Source organism: Netta rufina (genome assembly GCF_964035555.1).
Source record: "Netta rufina genome assembly, chromosome: 1".
Lineage (NCBI taxonomy): Eukaryota > Metazoa > Chordata > Aves > Anseriformes > Anatidae > Netta > Netta rufina.
In genome coordinates, this window is record NC_140123.1 from 70570098 (window position 1) to 70595035 (window position 24938).

Consider the following 24938-nt stretch of genomic DNA (forward strand, 5'->3'; position numbering starts at 1 on the left):
CTCTCTAATACCACTCTCTCTCGTTTCCTGTTTCTCTTCCACTCCACAAATTCAATGTAGCATAATTTTCCTAGGTGTGCAAGATGTAAGTTTGGGATGAGAAGGGAGCAGATAAAAAAACTAGACTCCTGAATGTCATCTGGAGAAAACCCTGCATTGGAGAACCACTCCTCTTCACCAAGAATTCCCTGGTATCATCATCCATCAGTTTACCTTTAGATTAAGTGTTTCTCCATATCTGAAAAGCAGGTGCTCACGCTTCTTAAGAAACCGACTCAGTTTGCCTATGCTGATAAATACAGGCAGCATGCTGTTTTCCCTTCCTGCTGATACCGAGGTTTCTGAGCTAGGAAAGAAGTTTCCAAATCCAATGTTAAAAGCTCCACTGCTATGACTACATGCAGCAAAGCATATTAGTTCATTTATATTTTGAATTTACATGACTTTTAGTACTTGCTCAGGTGCAAAGCCAACAACTTTGTGGCACAGAGTCCTTAGGACTTTGGTGTAAGGGTTAATGAAAGCCTTTCTGAGAATTTTTGCTCCTACAAGACATCAGGAGAACTCCAAGTCAACCACCATCATTTATTTAGTAAAGCCAGACACCAACAGCCTTCAGGCACACAGGATAATACCAAAGCCTCAAACTGAAAAAGGATACAAAAGCTCCAATGATGAAAACTGGGCTGAATATATGTTTCTGGAAAGTAAACAGTGCCAAACCCATGTAAGAAAATATGAAGTTCTCAGCCAGGAAGTGCAATACCTCAAATAGCTAAGGGGAAAAACACAGACAATAACATATTAAAGGCCAAGCAATAAAGACACTTTTCAAAAGAAAAAAAAAAAAAAGTACACAATTCTAGAGCAATAGAATGTACAAGAGGAAAAAGAATCTTGCCTGCTTGGTGCGACTTCTTGATTCGACTGACAAGTTATTGTATGTATAATGTGCCTGGGTAATTCCACAAAACAGGACAGCCACCACACCTGTGAACAGAACTACATGTAAGTATCAGTCTGTTTCCTGCATTGCACAAGACTTCTCCCTTTTCAAGTTCTATTAAACTTGGACAACATCCTTAACCCTGGGATTTTATGAAACTCATTTTCAAGTCAAGGATTAGGCAAGGCACAGGGGGGCAGAAGCATTGGAAACAAATCCAAGCTGCTCCTAAAAGCTTTTGCCGCACAGTGAGTTGCACCATCAGTGGTATTGTGCAGGAAATATATATATATATATATATATATAACTGCTAGAATCATGTTCCTTATAGGAAGGTTTAAATGAGAAAGTGGAAACATGGTAGCTTAGACAGACAGGAGTTCCCTTAGCGTACTAGAAGCCACAACTCACCAGTAAATCCACAAGCTTCTGCTAGCAGGAAGGTGCTCCAGGACATCAAGAAGAAGAGCGCCGTTTCCAGCAGGGGGAAGCAGTGCAACTTGGTAAACTTCGTCACGTTAAGTCATTTGTTAAGGGATCAAAAACAAGAAATTCACCAGTCCTTTGGCTTCTCTGTACCCAATATTTGTGAAAAGAGCTATTACGTGCTAACAACCAATGCTACTCTGAGAACAAAACACTTTTTGCTGAAAAACATCAATTCCATTACATCAAGACAAATTTCAGAATCAAGGTCTCCCCTTACAAGCCATTAATTTTAGGTATTTGTGCTGCATATCCTAAGCATAACTACGGCTCCACCTCTATGAACTAAGAGCTTATTCAATACCATGTTTCCCTGCAAAGCACCAGCTGGGAAGGCATGTGTACTTGGTGTTCCTTTTACTGTTCTTTCATTTTATTTTTTAAATAAACACATGTACACAGGTCACCTTTAAATAAGTCATAAAATACATTGAGAAGTGCTTCATTACAGGGCTGTTCTTGACTACAGGAATCCTAGGATGAAGTAGATCTGTCAGAATTTTTCTGCTCTGATTTGTTGAAAAGGTCTTTCAGCAAGTTGGGCTACTTCTGTACTTTTGAGGCAAAGCAGATATCCTGCCTACAACAAAATGTATTGCTTCTTGTGTTAATGTGCTTTAGAGGACAAGCCAGCTCAACCACAGCAGCTCAGCCTTTCAATGGGAGTAAGTTTATCTTCCAGATGAGGGCAAAACTTGAATAATGTCAAACACACACTGAATTAACAGTTCAGATAGCTACTGAAAGAGTGGGACAGATTTCAGTAGTCTTAAATATAGCTTTCTACATAATACAGAATGTTTGTTCACCTGTCTATGGACCTTTTTACCCTACAATCACTACTCTGGCAGCACGCAAACACGTTACAGAGAGAAACCATGTGCTAGTAAGAGTGGTGGAGAAGTCCTTGGTCTGACAACTAGCAGTCGTCTCTGAAATCCAAGCAGAAGGAGAGCACGAGACCAGCAAGGACACCTGAAACAGCGACAAGGTGGTAGCACCCCCTGCCCCTACGTAGGAAGCCAGTACCTTGACAGACACACGGAGGCTGCACCACCACCCACAGCTCCTCTCCACGCACAGCACAGCTGCAGCCAGGGCTCTGCAGCATTACACAACCAAAACCTAATTTCAGGGGAAGTCTGGTTAGCACAAAGCACTGCTGAGCCCAGCTACCTGCTCCCCACCCATGCCACTACGTCTTGGTGGCCTTCTGAAGCTAAGAAAGAGCCCTCATCGGAGCTGATGCCTCATTTCTAGTCTCTTCTGGCAGCTTTGGGAATCAAACTCTATTCCCCTGGTTGTTATGCTGTAAGTAAGTAAACTAAAACATTTTAGAAGGCCAAAAGTCTGCATATATTATCTGCATCATATTTGCAAACCAAGCGTTCTGCCTGCTTTCAAAGGACAATGCATGACCACAGGAACCCCCTTTGCTGGTACAGGTACAGCTGTAGGTACTCCACAGCTGTGGCAGTGCTACAAAACATTGGGAATCAGGTCCTATTAACTTCACTCACGGCTTAAGTTATGGGCTGTAATTAGCTGAGAGTAGTAAAATGCGCATTTACCATTTGCTTGTAGACTATTACAAGATGTTAAGTATTCCATCGCCAAAAATAGTTTAAATGGTATAATTAGAGCAAAAGTTTATGTATTTTTATGTATTTATTTTTAAACCGGAGGCTGTCTTATGAACAGTCTCATAGCGCTGTCCTGAGCACAAGCATTAGAAACAGCAAGAACCAACTGCTGCTTTTAGATCATGATTTTACAAAATGGATCCGAATGTATTCAGGCTGTAATTAGAAGCTAGCCAGAAAGCCAAAAACCACAGCAACAGCACTCCATCGGCTAGAGCTATAGATGGCTGGTAGCTTAAAAGCCAGGCTAAGAATCATCGTTCTGGGTCACATCGATTGCAGAACAGAGGAGCTTGAAGACCAAATGTTAAAGCATCACTGCACATCTTCCCCCCACATCTGAAGGGTTTCCATTCTGCAGGATACAATGAAACAAACCTGAGCAGTGCATATATATAACAAGATACAGTTCAGACATTATTGCTGAAGATCAAGAGTTGCAGGTTCATGATTATTGTAAAAAATATCACATTCTACCAGTTTTCAGAAGTCTAGGAAGATCAGAGCAAGCTGGGACGTGTAAAAGTATCATTATCCTAACCAGTCCAAAAGCAGAGTTTGATTTTTTTTTTCCCTTTCCTGGGGAAACATCACAATTTCTGGTGCAGATCAGACTTAAGATTTATTGCCCAAGCCTAAAGCAAAACCCACACAGATTGCTCCCTGAGTGCCTCAGAGCTCTCATCAAATAGACAAAGCTTCAAGAGAGCAGGACAGGTCAAGCAAAGCACGTAATGTTATGATGTTAACTCTGGTAGAGATACTCTTATCCAAGCCGCATGATACAAGATTTCCAGCAGAAAGGTTAAATGCAGAACTCAGAAAGAACCCATTAGGGTCAGAAATAGCTATTAAGGATTTTGCTGAAGAAGAGCAAAACACCAGTTATCCTATGAGATGTCTTTCAAGCCTATATAATAAAAACTTTTTTGTAATTCCTAAAAAGAAACTGAACATTAGGACGTGTCTATTTAGGGCTCCCCCTTGACTTTAAATCTTTTGGCAGTACAATGCATACAGCAACATCACTAAAACTTCTAGTGTGGCCACAGTTACACCAGAAAAAGGGGATTTTATGGATACCTATATGCCTTTCTATAGGCAGAGGTCACACGAATGCTGGTCACGTCTTCACAATCAGATTAAAACCGGCTTGAGTCACTGTTGCTACTGCTGGAAATAGGTGAGCTCCATTAGCACATGAATGTAGCATCTTATCTGGAAAAGCTAAACATGAAAAAGGATATCAGAGCTGTCACTACTCCTGTCACTGCTCCCATCATGAAAGAACCACTGAATATTCCCAGGAAAACACCAACCGACTTGAAAAATGCTGCTGCATCAAAAGCATGGGTATTTTCACCTGTTGGCTGGTAGGCAACTATCGATCTAGGAACAGAGTAACACAGTGACAAGTTAGATGTGGCATCAGCAAGGCTTTACTCCAACAGCATCACCTGAACAGCAGAAAAGACAAACCCATACGGAAGGCAAACTTTCATTTCTGGTGCCTGTTATGCATGAGATATCTTGGCAAATGCTTGTAATATTTACTAATTCAGCTCAAGATGATCCACTTAAATTTAAAATAGCACGTCTAAAATAAATGCTTTTTCTGAGAAAAATACCTAAAACGATTAAGTAATTTCAGAACAGAATTTCAGGTAGTTACTTACGAAGATAATACAATGGCAACAGCATCATTCAACACGCTCTCCCCAAACAGAAGGGCATAGAGATCAACATCAGCATGCAGCTCATTAAATATTGCTAGCACGGTAACTAAAGAAAGAGGGAAAAAAAAAAAAAAAAGAAAAGACTGGCTGACTTCAAGAAAAACTGTGAGTTGTGACAGAGTAGACTTTCCAGTTTGCCTAAAGCAACAAAACCCAAAATTGAAGTACAGGCTCAAAATCAAACTGGGAAATAGACCAGCCACGTTTATCTACAGGTAAGCAGCTTCACCATCAGTTTTAAGGCAGCTCCATTAGGACAGGGGCTCTGCAGTCCTCCCGTCTGCAAAGTCCCCAGTGATCACAGGGCACAGTGCAAATGAAACTTCTACCAAAAAAAAAACAAAACAAAACAAAACAAAAAAAACACCTTCAGCACCTAAACACCTTCAGCAAAACATTCTGCAGCCCTTGCTACTTTTAAAGGCTGCATGGCTTGTTGACATGGCTTTATTAGTTCAGTCATAGTGTTAATAGCTGTAAGTGTTCCCCAAAGCACGCACTATGCCACAGCAGTGTAAAATTGCGTAAGATTAGAAATATTTAGCAGTCTTGCCCATTTCAATCAGTGTTTTCACAAACACTTCAGTCTGGCATGAGAGAATGACTCTGAAGATGTTCCCATATATCAGCTTCAAAAAAATCACATGGTACTTCTTTTTTGCATAAAGGCCAAAATCATGTGCAACCATGAGCTGTTCAGAGCTCAGCTCAATCACAGGAGCTACTTCCCATTTTTACACCAACTAACACATACGACATCACACAATCTGTTTTAAACATCAGGCTTCACACTTCAACACTCCCTCCCCTAGCCCTTCACGCACACCAGCTCTCCAGACTCACCTGTCAAGTGTGGACACCTTTGTGAATATGCTGGACTTCCAAGGAATGACTAAATTTTTTTGCCAAAAGATAAAGTTAATCTGCAGAAGAGCGTTCTTCTGCTTGAATTTGTATAGCATCATTGGAATGAGAAAAAACACAAAGCCTCCTCAAGTACAGCCCTTAAAATATCCATTGTCCCAAGCAACATAACTACAGAAGTCTTGCTATCCAGACAGTATAATAATTTCATTAATTTTCAGCCTTAAATTTGAGGTACACTAAACAAAAATCTATTAGGGAAAAATATTTAAAATAACATAATGAACAGGAAAGTTTGATTTGTCCCCAAACATATTATCACATCAACAAACTGACAGAACAGCTTTCACAGCACCCAGCATTTGTATGCATTTCACAGAAAATCAGAGATACTAGCACAACAATACTGAAAATAAAATGCAATTAATATCTTTGTGCTGTACAGCCAACAATCCTAGCAACAGGATCTTTTAAGAAGATTATTAAAAGTTGTTCAGCAAGCTACCTGGATCAGTGGCAGATATTATTGCTCCAAAGAGGAGGCAGTCTGTATAATAGAATTTACCAGAGAGCTGTCCCACCAACTTCATTAGTTTCACAACCCCATACATGAGATTCCTGTAGAGAGAAGATAAAACAGTCCAAGTCAAACAAGCTGGCACATTTCAGACAGCAAAAAAAAAAAACACAAGCAACAGAATTTCAGGTGGGCTTTGTTATTCTAGAGCTCCATGAAACACTGCTGCAGTTTAACACCATGCTCTCAAAATTAAGTTCCCTCTCTTTCTGAGCAAACTGAGCAAAGAGTGAGATATGATCCAACATTTAACAGTTAAAATCAGCAAACAGCAGAAGATCTGTTCATACAACTAGCACAAACTCCACAGGCTGCCTCCTTTTTCCACCACAGGGAACATTTCTGTGCTCAGAATTCCCCTCAGTGTTGGTTCTGCCACAGTACACAAAGACACAGAAAAAGCTCTGAACTAAGAATAGCTTTTAACATATTTCTCTTTGGTGAAATTGAGAGACACGAACCAAAGTCGCATATGCAACTCTGTATTTCTCTCTCTGCAATTTCTGTATTTGAGAATTGCCAAGAACACAGCAATACTAGCTGCAGAAGTGATCATATGCAAGTAAACCAATGTGATTATCTTTAACCAAACGTGTACATATACATATAAAATTATGCATACACATCCATCAGGGGTGAAGAGGGAGAAAGTGTGCATGCACAATGGAAGGAACATCTCTAGAAGTCTGACAGCTAAAATTCTATTACAAGTAGTGCCTACAACTCAAGATAAAGTTAATTCTAATAGGAGCCTAACGAGCTTTCACTTTGTACTGTAACATGACATTAAAAACAGAACGCTGCTCTCTGTTGTAAATATTGTTGCCAATTGACCTTGACAATATTGTTTGAAGGAGCAGCATTGTTTAAAAACCATATATCAGCAGAAGTTTATTTTAATTCTGTCTGGAAGATTTGCAAATAAAAATCAAACAAATCACAAAATTAAGACAATCTAGATAGCTCAGTGTGAATTTTTCAAATTTAGCTTTAGTAAAAATAGCAACAGATAGTACAGATTTCACTTACCCAATGATAAAACAAGAGACTGCTGTTCCTAAGAAGGCATAAGCCAAAATTGACCCCAAATTCCTGAAAAAGTGTCTCTGCATAAGAAAACAGGTTTACTTACTCATTTAAAGAAGTTACATCACTTGTTCAAAAACATACAGTGCATTATTACACCTGCCTTTATTGGTGCTTTCTAGAGAAATCAAATGATTACTGCAATGTAAGTTCTGTCCAACTTCAATAAATTGAACATATCAAATCTGAACCAAGTATTGAATCTTATATGGAGCTCACTAACAGGAAACTTTCCAATAATATTTTTATAACAAATATCTAGATATAATATATAGATATAAGACATAGCTATAATAATAAACACAAGCACCACTTGAAGATGTCATAACCCAGACCTTCCGTCACACAGAATCTAGAACAACTCCACTGGGATTCAAGTTTGGGTCCACTTCTCAGGGTAATTTACTGCATTTTGGACACTAGAGAAGGACCAACATGACTCATAGCAGGACATCTACTTTAAATGTAACTGATATTAACCTCTGGTAATACTCAAAGGAAAACAAATCAGCAATTTAATACGTTTATCTCTTAAGACAGTATGACCTAACCATCTATGCAGGAAAACGGATTTTTCTTATTGTCACACGTGTTCCTGAACAAATCCTGATCCTGACCAGATCAGCAGTCTCTCATTAAGAAAAGGCTATTTTCCTCAGGAAATGATTACACTTACTTTCTTCAGGCTATAACCAGCATGAAAGATAATAGGAGGCAACAGAATGTTGAAAAAGACTTCTGGGTCAAATGTTACCTAAAAAAAATAAAGTGTGAAATGAATTAGAAACAAACACACACACACAAAAAAAAGTATTTTTCCTCTTTTATTTTTCTGACAAATATTTGTAGGTGTTGAAATAAACTTTTGGCCAAGTTGACCTTCCAAAATATTGGCCAGCTCTATATAGATGCAGCAGCAAAAAGCTGCAGCTATTCATATTGAAGAGCATCTAGGAAAATAAACATTGCATTCATCAGTAATGACAGTCTTACAGTCCCCTTTTTGAATAAAAAATACTCTAATAGAAAGGATACTGGAGAAAGTATCTCTTATTGTGATACATGACAGTCACGTATTTGTACTTTCTGTTGTTGTGTGTGTTCCTCTCCCCCCCCCGCCAGTCAAGTCTGGTTTTCAGGAACTGGGATCACTCATCACTTCCAAATATTTCAGTGGATACTGCAGATATCCATGAGAGACTGCACTAGACTAAGGAACTAACCCAAACGTTTAGAATTAAAACAAGACCCTCACACATGAGGCTGTCTAGGCCCTCTTCATTTAGTATCTAAACACAGACTAGAATATAAACACATGTGTGCACTCCCAGCATGGGATTCATTTCATTAATCTGTAGCAGACAGGTACATATGAACAGTCACCTACATTCTCTTCATAATCACAGAAAAGTATTTTTAGGTTACAGGCCTAAAGCGGCAATCCTATACCTCAAAGTCTAGCTTTGCTACACAGAAAGGGTGTTTATTTCCAGCTACTGAATAGAAGCAGTGACATAGCAGATGCAAGCAACAGTTGATACGTGAATTTCATCTCCAACACCAGATTGTCTTGTTTGGCAGGTTACAGGGATGTAAGCAGCAACTATCTCCTGAAAATAAACAGTCAAAAACCCAACGACAAAACAAAGAAACGATCACTATTTGTTTTCTCCCATATATTGTATTATAGAAGGCAGCATCAGAGATCAGAACGAAGGCCTTTTTTGCTCAGCTAGCTTTCATGAGTTGTACAGATGTTAGCAGTGTACATTAAGCCTCCAGCAGCAAGCAAGGGCTTCGGGGAGAACTACATGCTGGCAGCAGAACACAGCTTTGCCAGCAGCGCTAGAGCACAGAAGGTGCTTTTAAATTCAGCATTGAAGTGTTGTTACCACCAGATATGCAGACATTTGAGACTACCTAACATCCAAATGGCAGGGGAAGGAGGGAGCTGCAGAAAAAAACCCCACACAGCCAAGCAGCACACACTCACAAGAAATGGCCTGGCCTCACCTTTCGTAACATGTCATTTTGCTCCACGTTGTGGATTTTCCCGGGGCTTATCTCCCCTTTGAGCGTATATTCAAAGAACTTCCCGCTGACGTTGACCAGCAGGGTTGTAAACGGCCTGTCCTCCTGCGAGCAGCTGAAGGGTTTATCGTGGCCACTGGTAGAGGGAGTCCCGTACCTCAGGATCACCCCAACGATGAGTCCTGGAAGAAGAGAGTTAAAAATCCATGAGGCTGATCTGCCACTTCTTTACCTCGCTATCAGCTGAAGTATAAAGCAGGAACCTCACAAGCACCAGGCACACAGCAGTGAATTGCTACTTTCAGTTTCCTGCAAAGAAAGAGATGCCCCAAGCACACTGAAACTCCTGATGAGTTTGTCAAATCTGGCTTCTGCCCAAAGTGACAAAAATACTCACTTTCAAGTCTCTTCTTCCTCACCCTCATTCACACCTCTGATGTGTAAACGCCGAGTTGTGCTTGAGGCCAAGCACTGGGACACAACAAATGGATTTCACCTTCTTACAGGCAGAACTGAGTAGATATACCACTGCTGATGAGTAACTGCTGAAAACGTGAGACCGTAACTTAACTGAAACCATTTGCTGTAAAATATTGGAACACAGCTGCAGTGAGGATGCAGCCTTTTTTTTTTGCCTGGCAATTTTAAGCCAGCTAACAGCAGCAGATGCAGGATCTCCTGCATACTTGTAAATAACAAAGGTAACCTGATAGAAGGTCAATGCCAGAAATCTGGGTAAGTATAACATTTAACTGAGCACCATTTCTTTTTAAAGGTACTGTGGAATGAACGAGACTCCACAGAAAGATGGATAAGAATAGTCAGGGTGGCTTTGGTCTGCTAAGTACACAAATGGATGCCCTCTTAAAGTCTCCCCGCCACGCCACCCTAAAACAACCTGTGATTTAATCCTTGTTGCAGACAGCTGCAAGGTGATGATGGGTATTTGTCAGTAGAGAAATGATCCTTTTGTGGACAGGTCAGTAGTTAATGCTGGCTTTGTTGTCTGCGACCAATCTGCACCCATAGATTTTTTTCCCCCCAGATGGTAAATAAAATTGACAGGTGTTAGCCAGAGCATAAATGAGGTATAATAAGAAAAAAATACACAGCACCAAAAAAACCTTATCTTTATGGCATGGATTAAAGAGTAATCAAACTGTAATAAAACAATTTAAAAAAAATAGAACAACCTCCAACCAAAATAAGCCTCCTCATTCTCCTCAGGTTCAGAGTGGAAAAATGGTTTTAATGGAAAAGGAGGTACAACAATAGCTGTGCCACTCCAGTGGGTGGCTACCCACGTGTCCCCCTCCTCTGCCATCAGCACACCATAACGGCAGCATGATCATTAAAACCTAATTGAAAGATTTATTTTGTTTAGAAACGAGATGTGTATGCTCAAAGAGAACACACGGGACGAAGACTTGGGCAAGACAAGACTACCTCCTGAAATTTCAGCTGCTGACAACTGAAAGGCAGAGTTACGGAGCATGCGTCCTCATGACCCCCGAGTATTTTTCGGCTGCACATAATGGATGCGATGAAAGCGCAGCTATGCACAAAGTGACAGGCTACGGCCAGCCAGCTCCCAGCCATTTGCACTGCCAGCGATGGCTACAGACGCTTTCTACAAACCCAACCAGCCAACCTGCCAAAACTTTTTGCTGTTCTCACTCTCCTCGTCCCTAGACAGAGAGAACCGAGCTCACACAATACCCCCAGAAGGCTTTCAGTCTTAAATATTGATCTAACCGGGATCAGCCAAAACCCTGTAGTAAACCAGGAGCAAGAATAAAAACTCCACAGATTAGCTTGTACTCATAGCAGTGGCACAAAACCAGCTCCGTACTACTGCTAGGCTGACATAATAGCTTCTTAGGCTCAGAGAGCATCATTCAGTGAATTCATTTCAAAAGCAAATAGGGAAACCTTTGTTGCTATTGTATTAGGAGGATGCACCAGAGGGAGCAGGATGTGATTCTATTACAGGACTGGATGTAAGCCACTCATACATTTTCCCCTGTAATAAAATACATCGGTTATTTTAAATCTGGTTTTGAAGACACGACAATTATAGCTGTAACTCGTACTCACTGTTTGAGGTTAAACATACTTTAACCCTCAGCGTCCCATGGCCCTGCTACTGGGAAATATCCTGCTTTCATACACTTTCCAGTGACAAAACCCCAAGCTGGATGACCCTCACACCCAGGACCATGCAGTTTGGGAAGCTCTGATCCCTGCTGTCAGGCTGTCTTGCAGCTCTACCCCCAGCAACCTTGGGAAAACCATCACCAGCAGGATGCAGCCTTACCTACTCATCCCCCCAAGGTCCCAAACATCTGAAGACCTAAGCAGCTTTCAGGCAGACCAAACAGCCCAATTTACAGCTTCACAAGCGATGCCTTTCTAAGCTGCCCAACATCACGTGTTATAGAGGGAGCAAGTTCATCCTTTATGAACTCTCTCTAGATCCTTGACTTCAACCATTTCCAGAGCAACAGAGTCACGGCTGCAGAAAAAGGCCGTAAAAGAAAAAGACTTGGAGCTGCTCGATGGCCAGGCTTAGTGGGATGCTCCAGACTTACTTTAGCAACAATTGCTAGGACACTAATACAAGCACAGATTTGGTACAGCACTACTGCTCATCTGGAGGCAAGAGGAGGGATGGCAGCAAGGAATAACGCAGTCCCCATGCTACTTTCATCCTGCACAGGTTCACTGATGAAGAGTTTATAGAGAACTTGGATCAATGGAGCAAATATTTGTCTGAACACTTGAGCATTTTAGCTCTTTAAAAAGAAACCTCAAGGGCCACTAAACCAGCACTGCCTTTTACTGCAAGGCTGTCACAAGAGAGAGCTAGAAGCAAACTATAAACGCTGCAAAACTTTAGAAGAGCCTTACTTTCAAAATTTGTTTGTGGTAATGGTTGTAGATTTACATCACTGCTCATAAAGACTCAGGAAAGATAAATTCAAAAATTAATACTTTATGTCTTGCCTACGCATGACTTGTGCTCTCACTTCTAGCAGAGAAAGCATTTCTGCCACTGCGCTGCCTGTACAATGCCAGTCATGCAGCTGCTACACAAAGAGCATCTTACTGCACATAAAGCATTAAAAAGCTAGGACTTCTTTCCTTTTTTAAAAAAAGGAATCTCTAGTGATGATAAAAACTTCACAGGCAGTTAACACCAATCCAACAAAACACCACTTTAAGCGGCGTATTTACTTTTGCTTTTGTTTGAGCACAGAAATCACTGCTGTGAGACTGAGCTCAGGCACTAAGCTCAACCACTAATGCACGCCTGTCCCAGGTCAGGGCTGAGTGTCGTGTGGTTTTCCAGCCAAGTCCCAGGACCGGCTGCATAATCTCCATCCTTGCATACAGTCAAAACTCACACAAACGCGGCCCTGCAGCCTGCTCTGAGCAGAGGGCTGGATGAGGCCACCTCCAGAGGTCCTTCCCCCTGGGTTAATTCTGCGATTCAGACTCTTTCCTGCAAACATTTAGAACCCCAGACAGGTAATTTATATTGCAAAGGTTTCTTTAAAAGCAACTTTGCTGTTTCCTTGGTCAACCTTGGGGATTTCTGTGGCTTTCGAGCTTTGTTTAAATGAGACAGCGCTGCTGGTGCACAGCCCGAGAGGCACAGAGCATTTTCTGGGTACTTGTGGGGCTCTGGCCTCTCAGTGGTCCGAGGTGATGGCAAATTAAATATTTTTTTCTCTCCCCAAAAGCAAGTAAATAGAACAGGATTTTGTAACTTTTGAGAGCCTAGATTTTTCCTCCACACACCCAAACTGAACTTTTTACCAACTTGTGGACCAAGAAACAAAAGATAAAAAAAAAAAAAAGCAAGACTGATGAGAGAAAGCCCTGCTCAAATATTTTCAAGGCAGAAGACTAATAATAATACACAGTATTTATCACACAGCTTATTTTACTATAGGATGTTTGTGTGCATTGAGATGCCACAGTTTTAAAGAACCAGGAAGTGTTTTTCCTAACAGAGGGTCAGCCTCTGAACGTGACAGCCCACACCTTCACCTTTCAGTGATTTATCATCAGGAAGTGTCAACACTTCTTACAAAGGAAAGAATTCAAGTATTGTTTCTGATCCAGAACTGAGCCAGCAGTGCTGCACCTAAAATAATCAGATCAAATGTTAGGTACCACCTGCAGACCAGCTTGCAACACGCTCTCTCTGTACCGAGTGCTTGCCATTCACTGTCCTTTCCACGTACTGCAGTACAACTTCTCCAAGAAGGTGAGGTGCAAGCCAGACATCGCTGAGCTTCAGCCCTCTGTTAGTGTCTTGCACTCAGCACCACCTACCATTAATTACTTTCCTAAGGGTGCAACGCTTCCAGCGCAGGATTCATGAGCTCATCAGATCTCTGCAAAAAGATGAGACTTGTTTTGAAAATAATCCTCATCTTTGGCAGTTTAGGTTCAGCAGCATAACTACAGGATGAGCCCTCACCACGTTTCAGTGAAAGAGCTTTTTTTTTCTGAGGGGAAATGGAGGCAGGCGGTGCCAGGTCTTAAGTCTGAAGGAAACTTTGGGGATATCCAGGAGCTGAAGCGTTGAATAACAGATTCAAGGTCATGCTTTGTCATTGCCTTAGGACTATTTTAGATAAGGACATTAAAAGACTGCAAACAAGGTGTGGATTAATGTCACTGCACTAATTCTTCCCTGTAGGCACAGCGAGTGGTTACGCTATCAAGGGCATTTTTGTAAGAAGTACTTTATTCACTTAAAAAAATATATTAATAAAAAAATCAGTGAACCAAACTAGACATTGCTCTGTATTTAAACAAACAGATTACTCAAAAAAGGTTAGAGATGCTGCACAGTACCCAAATATCAAATTAACTTGTTGACTTGATGCTGCCAGACACACACACCATGCACGCCGCTGCCTTCTCTAAAACCTCGGTTTCCAGGAAGGCCACAGGAGTATCTGATGGCCAAAAATCCCTTCTGACTAACTGTTAAGTCTGATGGGTCGCTTTTGTCTTCGGAGATTTAATTCTTCTTCAGGTCATGTCATATTAGTGCCATCTACATACTCGCGTGAAGTGACACGGTCAAAAGAGCACAAAGTACAGAAGGCAGCAGATGTACTTTACTCTTTAATGACAATGGGGTTAAAGAACAGCTTTAAGAGAGGAAAAGGGCATCTAAAAATATAACTACCAAAAGACAGAGGGCTGCTTTGGCAGTCAGTGATGTGAAAAATTACTGCTTCACAGAGCTGCACATTTACACGGGGCAGTGATAACCCCAGGATGAGTAGACACTGTTAGCAAGGTGCTGACCACAAACGTGACCACAAGTGTGTAGCAAACTGCTGACCAGCAAGAGAAATTGTTCCTTGTATTCCCCCACCCTTCTTGTCCTTGGAATCTAACATTCAGAGAAGAGTAGAACAAAATCCACATATTCAACAACTTTCCTGGAAGAAATTGCTGTCCTGTGGTAAGGGCATGTGGCCTCTGGCCCAAGCATGGGACAGTGAGTCAAGGCTCCTGGCAGCTCCCAGCTTCAGCAGTGACGCAGTGGAACAGCCTGGACAAGCCATGGAGGACAATTTCAAGAAACACCCTCACAAATAAATACTGCAGTTATAAAAGGCAACTTTTAAGTGTTTGTCAGAGATTACAGGTAACAGTCTGCAAGTACACTGTCTGTGTGCCTTCAAATTCAATTATAGCACAATTACCATCTCAGACAATGTTCTTAAAGCATTTACTGTCAAGTGTTTTATACATATTTTAAAAGATTCTTTGTACTTCCAGAAATAAGTATTCCTTCTTAGCAATCAAGCCCAGAGCAATGAAAACCATACACGTACTAAAGCCACACGTACTCCTGGAGGCATGAGCAGCAATGGGCAACCACGAAAACCCTGACTCCAACCTCAGGGCACTTCTTTCCTTCTCTCCTTCCCCATGCAGCTGTGGCTTCGTAACCCAGCACCAGCTGTGACCAGTCCCACGCCCTGCTGCAGGAGCAGGGTCCAAGCATCTCTTTCAGAGACCTCTAAACCAGAGAAGGGAAAGCCCAAACAGACTTATTTTTTATTTTCTCCCTAGGCACACTAGCAGGCTCCTTGAGAAAAATAAGCAGGGGGAGCAGCTCTGTGTTATATAACATAAAACTTCCTATTCTCTCGTGTTTTGTTACTGCTTTTCTCTCCATTTGCATATGTATACACACTAGGAACACTTGGTATACCTCAAACTGGAGCCCATGAGCTCCTCAGAGGTCAAAAAAGAATAACGTCAAGCTGTTTGGTACAACAAACCTTTATACCAGCATCATCACCTGGCTGAGACACTAGCCAGGAAAGCAGCTTTCCTATGTAAGAGAAAAAAGCCCAGACAACAATTACTGCCCCAACCACCCCAAAACATATGCCATAATGCTTAGCAGAAGGAGTTATTAATCTGTCATTGTAGAAGTCTGGCTTCAATCCGAAACCCAACAGAAACTCATTAAGCAGCAGCAGCAATCTCTTTGCTGACACTATCATTTCAGGGTTTGACACAGGGAGAGGGTGGAAAGGGAAGAGGCAGGAAATATATCCATCTCTGTGCGGCTTTGGTTTCAAAGACTCCACAACGGCTACGAGGAGAGCTGTGAACTACAGATAAGCCTGTTTTCTTGCTAAAAACAACAAACCACATCCCAGCCACCAGCCTTTGGTCATCTGAAAAATATTTGCAAGTTTACAGGAGCGTACAGAAGCCTTCATCCTGGAAACTGTTTCTGGGATCTTCTGATTAGGACAGTGGCCCAAGCAAAGCCTTAAGAAGACTGACTGAAGACACATGAGCAAGGTGAACAGGCTACAGCCTGCATCAAAAAGGCGTTCAAAGGTTTTAAGGAGTACTTCCCAATACTCCCTGCAATGTCTTTTTGCTCCAAGCCACATCCATTTACTAACAAGACATCCTCCTACCTGCGGAACAGGAAGTTTTAAAGTTGACTGAATTTTCAAGGAAATCCTTTCTGCTGAGGCAACTGGTGCTTGTACGTGAGACAGGTCATGGCTTCCAGGGAAATGCAGTGATCCAGATGCCAGAGAAGGGGGGAAGATGACAACCCTGTGACTTCCTGTGGTGACGGTGTGTGATCACTGAAGTCCTGTTACTGCAACACCCACCCACAGCCTGAACAGGAGACCTATTCCATCTTTCCATGCCTGTACCATTCTCCAGGAGCCATTCCCAGCCTCTTACAGTGCTCCCTCCAGAACTGGTACAAGATTCACCTTCCTCTAACCAAGATCACCCTACAGTTCCCACTCACTGTCTCTGCTCCCACTGCAGACTGATGTCTCCCTGCCTGTTCCTGACAGATCTTAAATGCTGTTCTCGCCTGACATTTTTGCCATCCCTTCCATCTTTTTTGCACCAGTGGTGTCAGCATGATGCCCGAGCAGCATCTGCTGTGTCTCATCTGCATCCCACCTCAACCCTAACCCCAGCACATCTCACTAGAGTGACAGAGGTGGTTGGGAACTGATGAGCTCACATCCCCTTGTAGCCCATAAGGTGCCAGCTGAGATCCAGTAGGATCAGTCTTATTTCAGCTGAACAGCAGTCAGTCCCTGCTATGTGGAAAAATAGGACCCACTGACATCCAGGGCACTGCCTGAAACTGCGAGGGCTTGCTGCAAGACCCCTTGGCATTACAACAGCGGAAAAATAAGGAGTAAAACATTCTTCCAAAGGCTGATCTCACCTACATGATGAGAACCACAGTACATCCCATGAGACTGCTTTTATCTTAACCATTTTTGCATGCATATAGCTATTTATGCTGTCTTCTGGACATCCATTCCTCTCTGCAGGCCTTCTCAAAAGATACAACCTGAAGAGAAAACAGTAAGATTCTCAGATTGAGCCAGTAGGTTTTCCACAAAATCTATTTTAACAGCAACAAAAACCTAAACAGTAAGATCTTGAATTTAGACACGTACAAAGTAATCACCATAAAGCAACTCGTGCATCCCAAGGTAGAAAAATACCCTTTCACAAAAATACCAAGACCAGAAGGATCTATTTCATTCCCTTTACACTACTCTTGGGACCGTTTCAGCAAATTGTCACCAACATACCCTCCGAACTTTATCTTGCTTCTCATGACACGGTTTCCATCAAGACAATCACAAGGGGTTAACAACTTGTAAGCAGTTTGCTTATAAAAACCACCAAAGCTGCTTTCAAAAGAAGAATTAACCACATACCATATGTATAAAAACCTGGCAACGTACACATTTGCCATGAGGAACATGAACACCTCCTGTGGGAGTGAAGGCCGAGGGCCTGGCTCGCGCCCACACAGGATGAGCAGGCCGTGAAACCCGGCGCTGCTGCTCACCACAGCAGGATGCCCTCCACCGTACGTGAGACTTCTTTAAATAATCGGCCACCTGACTTTGTAACTTTTCCATTCAGGTTTAAGCAAAACACAGCATCAGCTAATTCTGGCTTCGCGTCACTTTCACTTCTCCAAATACACTCTTTTCTGAGACTAGAAATGCTTGACGGAATAACACGAGTGCCAGTCGCAACGTGCAATACCATATAAAACACCGTGTCTAGCCTACAGCTGCCATCCCAAACCACAAAAAAAGCACCTTATTTAACAGCACCGTGGCTGTTAGGACTCCTGTATCAGACAAACAGCTGAAAGTAACACAAAACTCCCCAAAATGCCGGTTTGTGGAGATAACCGGTTACACCACTTGGCTGAGCATATCCGGATCTGCCCATGCTGCTCATAGGGAGAGCTCTCAGAGAGCAGTCGAGTCCTTGCCAGAAGCTGCTTATTTATAAAATCACATGCTGGCACTACTGCTTTTGGGCAGCGTGGTTAAGAGGTGGTTATTTGGACATTTGGAAAAACACCACTTGAAACTTTACTTTTTTATTTATTTATGTTAAGTACTTACTCCGAGGTCGGTGACCATATGAATTTGTGGGTCGATGTGCACCTTATTAATACTCTCAGCAGACATTAACACACAAAGACCACAGATTTGCTTTGCTGGAGGTAATTTATCAAGGGCAACTTGTTGTAAGCTTCTGTTTTGCCTCCAGCAGCCATGGTTATGGTACAACCATCATGCACATATACGCCGAAGTTCAGGGAAGCCACAGGACCAACAAATAGCTCCTGCTCGTAGCCAGCAGGACACAGTCCTGTTCTCTCATCCCTTTCCAAGGGCTCAAGCTTCCTCTCTAACAGAAAACAGTCAACCCCCAGGCTTGCCAGTGCCTTCCACTGCAACTCCAAACCCTCAGCCAGAGGTTAACTTTTCCCTTAATCCCACTGACAGGTTTCCAGCCCACCAGCACAGGAGCATTTTCAGCCCAACAGGTTACTCCCTAACCCCCAGAAAAATGCACTGCTTTAATATGCTGTAAAGTTGAGTTCAGTTACACCCCATGGACACTGGATCTCCCCAGCACAGTTCACGTCAAAAAAAAAAAAAGCCACAGGAGTACTATAAATGAAGTTCCTTTCTTTCAGAGATTGAAAATCCATGGTGCACTGAAAGAGAAGAGGTTTTATTTAATGATTTGCCTTTTAGAAGAAGTCATTAGCAGCTTGCAAGAGCTCCCACACATTCCTCTTCCAGGTTGTTCATCAAGAAAGGTGGGGGAAAAGAACAGTAATCAACTGCAAACAAAAATTACAGTGTTGAAGCATAAACGCTGACTTCAGTCTAAAAAACTAGAAGTTCAAGCTCAAGTTCAAATTCTAAGGACATATTAGGAGAAAAATGAGGTGATCTTACAAACCAGTTGTGACTTCCATCTATAACAAACTTTTTATTTTCTTTGCTTTACTCAACCCTCCAGAAAAAGAAAACAGGAGGAAAAACAACAACAACATTCTTCCTTTATACTTCAGGTAATAAATCACTTTTGAAACCTAAAAAAGGTCCCTTTTCGACCCACAAAACTGCAACTATTTTTCCCTGGAAGAGTTCAGTTTTCCAGAACTGCTAACTCCCAAACCATGCAACTCAGAGCAGTGCTTTCTCAATTCAGCTAGGCAGTTTCCTACACACACACACACAACTAATTCAAAGGTGTTATGACATTTAGCATAGATTTCCTTGTTGAAACATGCCAGTGTCACAAGATTTGATTTTATTTTTTATTTATTGTATTTATTATATAATAAACGTGCACAACTTCCTGGAACTGAGACAAAACAACTTACTGGCTGAGGATTTGCAGCAAGATGGATCCTTTGCTTAAGCAGCCCCGAAATCAGAAAGGGCAGCTGTTCCAAATGCAACCTTGAACTTGAGCTTGCGGATTTGGGATATGAGGTGCTACATAATGCATTCTTCCTGCAAACAGCTTAAGACTTGAATACAATAGAAGTATGGAGCCACAACATTGATTATTACTGGTTTAGCCTTCAGACACAGTGCTACAAGCACACCTCTGAATTTAAGGAGTCTGGAAAGAGCTTCAACAAAGTCACAAGGCAATTTTTAAGGAACTGCTCTCATCCGTGAGATTCCTGAGCGTCAGGTTTATAAAACATTAAGGCCCGACAAATTGCAGAGATGCCAACAAGACTTAAGACTTCACAATCCAGCACTGACAGCCTGAGTGTCTCTAGGATGTCCTTACCTGACGCTGTTGTGGATTCTGTGAAAGGCATGCTTGTATGAAAGTAACTTTGGATTTTTTGCAGAAAAAGAGTAGAAAATATTTATATAAAAAAAAATGACACTTCACAGTTCCAGTTTGAGAAAGTGTTTCTTAAAACTAAGGCAAATTCTCTCAAATAAAACTGTATGAGAGATTTTGCTAGGCTGAAGTCATATCCTTGTTAAGGCCTATGATTTAAATTAAATTTGCTGTAAAAACTTAACTAAAAACCTCCATGAGTTTCTTTTTTTTTTTTTAAAAATGGGATTCAAAAAAAGTCCAGACTGAGCATAAAGTGACAGCAGACAGAAGAGGCTGTTGCAGCTCTTAAGACATCACTTACTACACTAGAAAAACTTTGAGCTAGCTTATCAATCAGTATCTCCAAGGAGGCTCCCATCATGGTTTTGTCACTGGTTAGGAAAGATTAATAACAAAAATTGTATCTACTTAGGCTGCCCCAGCACAGAAGCTCATGGGATGCCACAAGAGCCACAGATCTTGGAGCAGGGAGAGCACAGCGACAGCTCCAAGGGGAAGGAGGAAGGAGCAGGCTGCAATGAGCCGTGGAAGCTGAGACAAGAACAGTCACCAAAATGCAAAGAAGCTGCAACCAAAACTGCACAGAGCTGCAATCCCATACTTGTGTCTTCCCTCTCTTACAGCTGCTATAACTTTATCTCAACTCCAATAGCCATTTTTGTGCAGAGCACTCAGCGTTTCCTACTCTGCATATGCAGGGCAATTATCTGCACCTCAGTTTGCTTTGGTGAATCCCCCCTCTGCTCCAAGAGCAGGCAGACCACAAGAACATTGCACCAAGTCAGCTTAAAAATGACATCCAGCCTTCATCTAACACTTCTGCTGGGATTTACTCTGAGATCAGACAAGTTACAACTCACGTGAGGCTGCTGCACACTTGTCCCTCATCCTGTTTGGTAAAATTTGGAAAGGATATCACCTGAAGATGGGTCTTTTTCTAAGAGTGACATCACGCTGTCTGCAGAGCTGGATTCAAGGCTTGTGCCCGAGAGGTTCCGGGTGATGCTGACAACCACAAGGGGCTTTCCACAAGGGGTGTGTGTTTGCATTCTTACACCAGTAAGCATTTAGAGGTCTGCCTGCAAGAGTACCGGGCTTTCCAAGCTTCACTGGTACATGAAATCATACCTGGCATTACGCTGAGGAAAAAATCCCTGTCATGGGCATCGTAAGAGGTTCAGTGAATGCTCTTGATCTTGTTCCTTGTCACAGTTCCCTAGCAGGGAGATGGAGTAACAGCACTCCTCTGCAAACACATCAGGGGATTTAACAGATGGCTTGGTCAGTCTCCAGTGTTTGGATTCCCATAAAACAGGAGAAGGAGCAAGGAAAACTTCAGGAAGGATGTGTGACATGATGAGACTTCTACATACCACATACAAGCTCTTTTCTTGAAGCTAAGAGACTACTGTGCAAGTGAGGCAGAGCTCTCAAGATGCAGACGTTTGCTGTTCTGAGGACCCCCCTCTCTCACACATGTAGGAACTCATCTTCACTGCTGCTGGAAGCAACGTTTCCTGAGACCAAGGCGAAACACAACCTGACCAGCATGGTTAGGAGCTGACATGTGAGCTAGGCACACTGACAGGCACATGACGCCTTTCCTTAGGACTGACACATGCAGAGCACAGGTTGGTCCAGAACATGCTTTGCATGTGACAATTGTGGCTTTTGCAGTTTCCAAACACCTGGTGAAATACCCTAGGAGTCCAGGTGACCAGGGTATAGCAACATTGGACATCACAGATTGATTTTTTTGTGCCAGAAGCAGTATGGAAGCCAGTTTGTACAAATGTACTTCTATACAGGCAAGTTCTTCACTGTGACCTATCAAAAATATCAGAATAACATGAAAAAAATATCTGACATGAATACAGCAATGCAAATCAAGCCCCACAGGTAACAGCTGAACAACTGATGTCTACAGAAACACAAATATTCAATTAGCAACTTCTATCAGCAATAATGGTAGATGCCCTGATGTCAGGAAATGCAGCCATGAATTCACGCCCAGTCAGGGAACACACATGCGTTAGCAGAGATCTGCAAAAAAAAAAAAAAAAAAGAAAAAAACCTGTGCGCTCAACGCCTCTATTGGTGAAGGTCCTAAAGATGGCAACTGCATGCAAAGCAGCTCTACCAGAAGTCTGAATGACAGCAATATTCAAAATGCACATTTAAATACAGTATCCTCATCAATGGAGCAAATCTTTACCCTCTAACGTCCTTCCTCCAACTACGTATCTCAGTTAGTGACCATTTTCAAGCTCTTAGTTCGCTGTTCAAAAACTATTTATGCAAGACTTGCTGCTAGTGACAAGCTGTCACAAGCCACACACTATTGAAGAATGGCTATGTCTAACCGTAGATGTCTCCAAGAAGCCCCAGATTTGCTCGTTGACCCAACCAAAATACCTGAAGTGCCAGATTCTACTGTGAAAACAAACACACAAAACAAAGCAAAAAAACCCCACCACATTCTTCAGATCAGAATATTAACTCTGTGTGCAGTAAATAAGACTAACATCAGCACGAGGGTTGTATTTTGTTTGTGCAGTCCCCAGGTGAACTAGTAGTGATGGAATTGGAAGCCCAGGTGATGAAGACAAGTCCACTCTGACCTGCAGTCTACCTGCAAACAGAGGACGATTCAGCCTTCTGAATCAACTCAGATTCTAACCAAGGTGGTAAGATTTCCCTTCTTCAATGTTCCTGGTATAACATCCCACGCCAAAGTGCAGGCAGCTTTATAAGACCTGTCTGACAGGACAAGCACAGCTAACAATGGAAGGAAGAATTAAAGTCTGAAGTTGCAAGCTTTTCCTGAGAAATAAACAAAATCAAGTCATACTTGAGATCCACACTGGTACATCACGTGCTGTCTCCGAATACATTCCCTCTGAGTACTCCTTTATGCTTTTAGTAAAACCTGTATGCTACCCACAGCGAATGTTTTTTGCCAGCCCAAATACATCACAATATACTGCCAAACGACCAAACGCCCGGGACAATCCATCCATTCACGACCACTGGAGTTCATCATTCCTACTTGCTCTTCATCCTTCACAGATGCAGTAACCCTCATGAATGCGGGCTTTCTTTGGATTGCAAACAGCAGCAGCGGGGGCCATAATGAAAATCCATCCAAAGAAATTCAGGCTTTCAAAGCATCCGCTGAAGACTTGCTGATCTGCACATTGATCAGCCAACAAAGGTACATGCTCTCCAACAAAACAGGAAAATTGTAGAAATTAAGTCAAAGGGGGTTTACAAAGCACTAGACCATTCAGATGTTATATTTCAAAAGCTGCAATACGCTTCTGTATAAACAGAGTTGCTTCCCATCCTCCATCCCAAACACACAACGAGATGGCCTTTCCCCACACCTTGGTACCTAGGGATCAATAACTCGCAGAAAGAAGGAATGACAAAAATCGAACAAGGTTACCAGTGTGCAGAAATTACAGGGCACTGCGGAGCATCCTCCTGCTTCTGTGCAGCCAGCAAATTCGCATCAGCTCCTGACACTGCTCTGTTCCGAAGCGGTGACATTAAAGTAGCTCTTAAGAGAAAAAAACACTGCTGCAATGCCTATTCATGCCAAGGAGCTCAAGAGAATTACGGCTTTAGAGAGCCTTCGCTGTGTGGCAGGCGTACCAGCTGTTACAGTACTCTTGCTATAACAATGCGAATAAAAAAATTGCCTCTCAAATTTTAAGAATAAATTGCACAGTAGACCAGTAAATACGCATTCACCGGATTTTTTTGCATAGCTTTTAACGAGACTGTATCAACTTAAGCATGAAAACTTGTTATGAAACACGAACTGGTTAAGCAATAATAAATAGGAGACCACGTTGGAGAACTGCTCCTGAAAGGAAGGCGTTACCTGGCTGCTAGGATAAAGGCTCGGTTTCCAGATCAGAGCTCATTATCATAAAGAAGCAATTGGACTAATTAGCCCAATTTATTTATTGGGCCATACCAATTATTTATGCTGGAAGAAAACATTTCAGAAGCAACAGCAGAACTTTGAAGAAGAACTTTGAACGGGCTGCCCAGGGAAGTGGTGGAGTCACCATCCCTGGAGGCCTTTAAAAGACGTTTAGATGTAGAGCTTAGGGATATGGTTAGTGGGGACTGTTAGTGTTAGGTCAGAGGTTGGACTCGATGACCTTGAGGTCTCTTCCAACCTAGAAATTCTGTGATTCTGTGATTCTGTGAAGAGTACAGTGCTGTCCTTGTTGGACTCCACTGGAGTGTTGTTGTAACAGCAAAACCAGTTGCTCATAGCAAATACTGACAGACTGCACTGCAAGAGCATCGGGAAAGCATTACCAGATCGCAATCAGACACATTTTAGACCACAAATGTAACACTAAAAAACCAGCAGGTATTATGACTGAGTGTATAAAACCCACGCATTTAGAAACCAGCACAATGACTGGGCACGACCGAAAAGCTTGCTTTGAGCACTAGGCTCAGCTATAGTTATTCTCTGAGCAAAATATCTTTTTTCTTTCCTCAGCAGTTTAAGGGAAAGAACACGAAATATAACTAAAAGTTAACAAGGTGTGCCAAATTTCTCCCATCACAATGGTAACTGAAATCTTGCATTGAATTAAACAGTAATAAAGAGATCTGAGCAGATCTTGTGAGTAATATATAGATACTAACTTTAGGCTCGTGTAGATTTAAGCTGATGAGTGGAAGCTGCCCAGCCATTCCCTTGTTCTCTGCTATCACACCACCCCTTCAGGTGCGCTAGGTGTGCCAAGCAGGGTAGGAGTATGAAGAAAATAGCAGTGGTGTTAACAGGTGATTAA

General features: G+C 42.1%; 1 protein-coding gene across 2 annotated transcripts in view; it reads right to left on the bottom strand.

Moving 5' to 3' along the window:
* SLC9A7 (solute carrier family 9 member A7) overlaps nucleotides 1–24938 on the bottom strand; it is a 62588-nt gene that overhangs the window by 26206 nt on the left and 11444 nt on the right. For both annotated transcript variants that reach the window (XM_084295324.1, XM_084295323.1), the window contains exons 2-10: nucleotides 9352–9551; nucleotides 8015–8092; nucleotides 7282–7358; nucleotides 6181–6293; nucleotides 4752–4857; nucleotides 4323–4464; nucleotides 1358–1463; nucleotides 902–990; nucleotides 662–775 (exon numbers count right to left, since the gene is read on the bottom strand). In XM_084295324.1, the coding sequence (XP_084151450.1) occupies nucleotides 662–775; nucleotides 902–990; nucleotides 1358–1463; nucleotides 4323–4464; nucleotides 4752–4857; nucleotides 6181–6293; nucleotides 7282–7358; nucleotides 8015–8092; nucleotides 9352–9551 (1025 nt within the window). The remainder of the gene's footprint in view (nucleotides 1–661; nucleotides 776–901; nucleotides 991–1357; nucleotides 1464–4322; nucleotides 4465–4751; nucleotides 4858–6180; nucleotides 6294–7281; nucleotides 7359–8014; nucleotides 8093–9351; nucleotides 9552–24938) is intronic.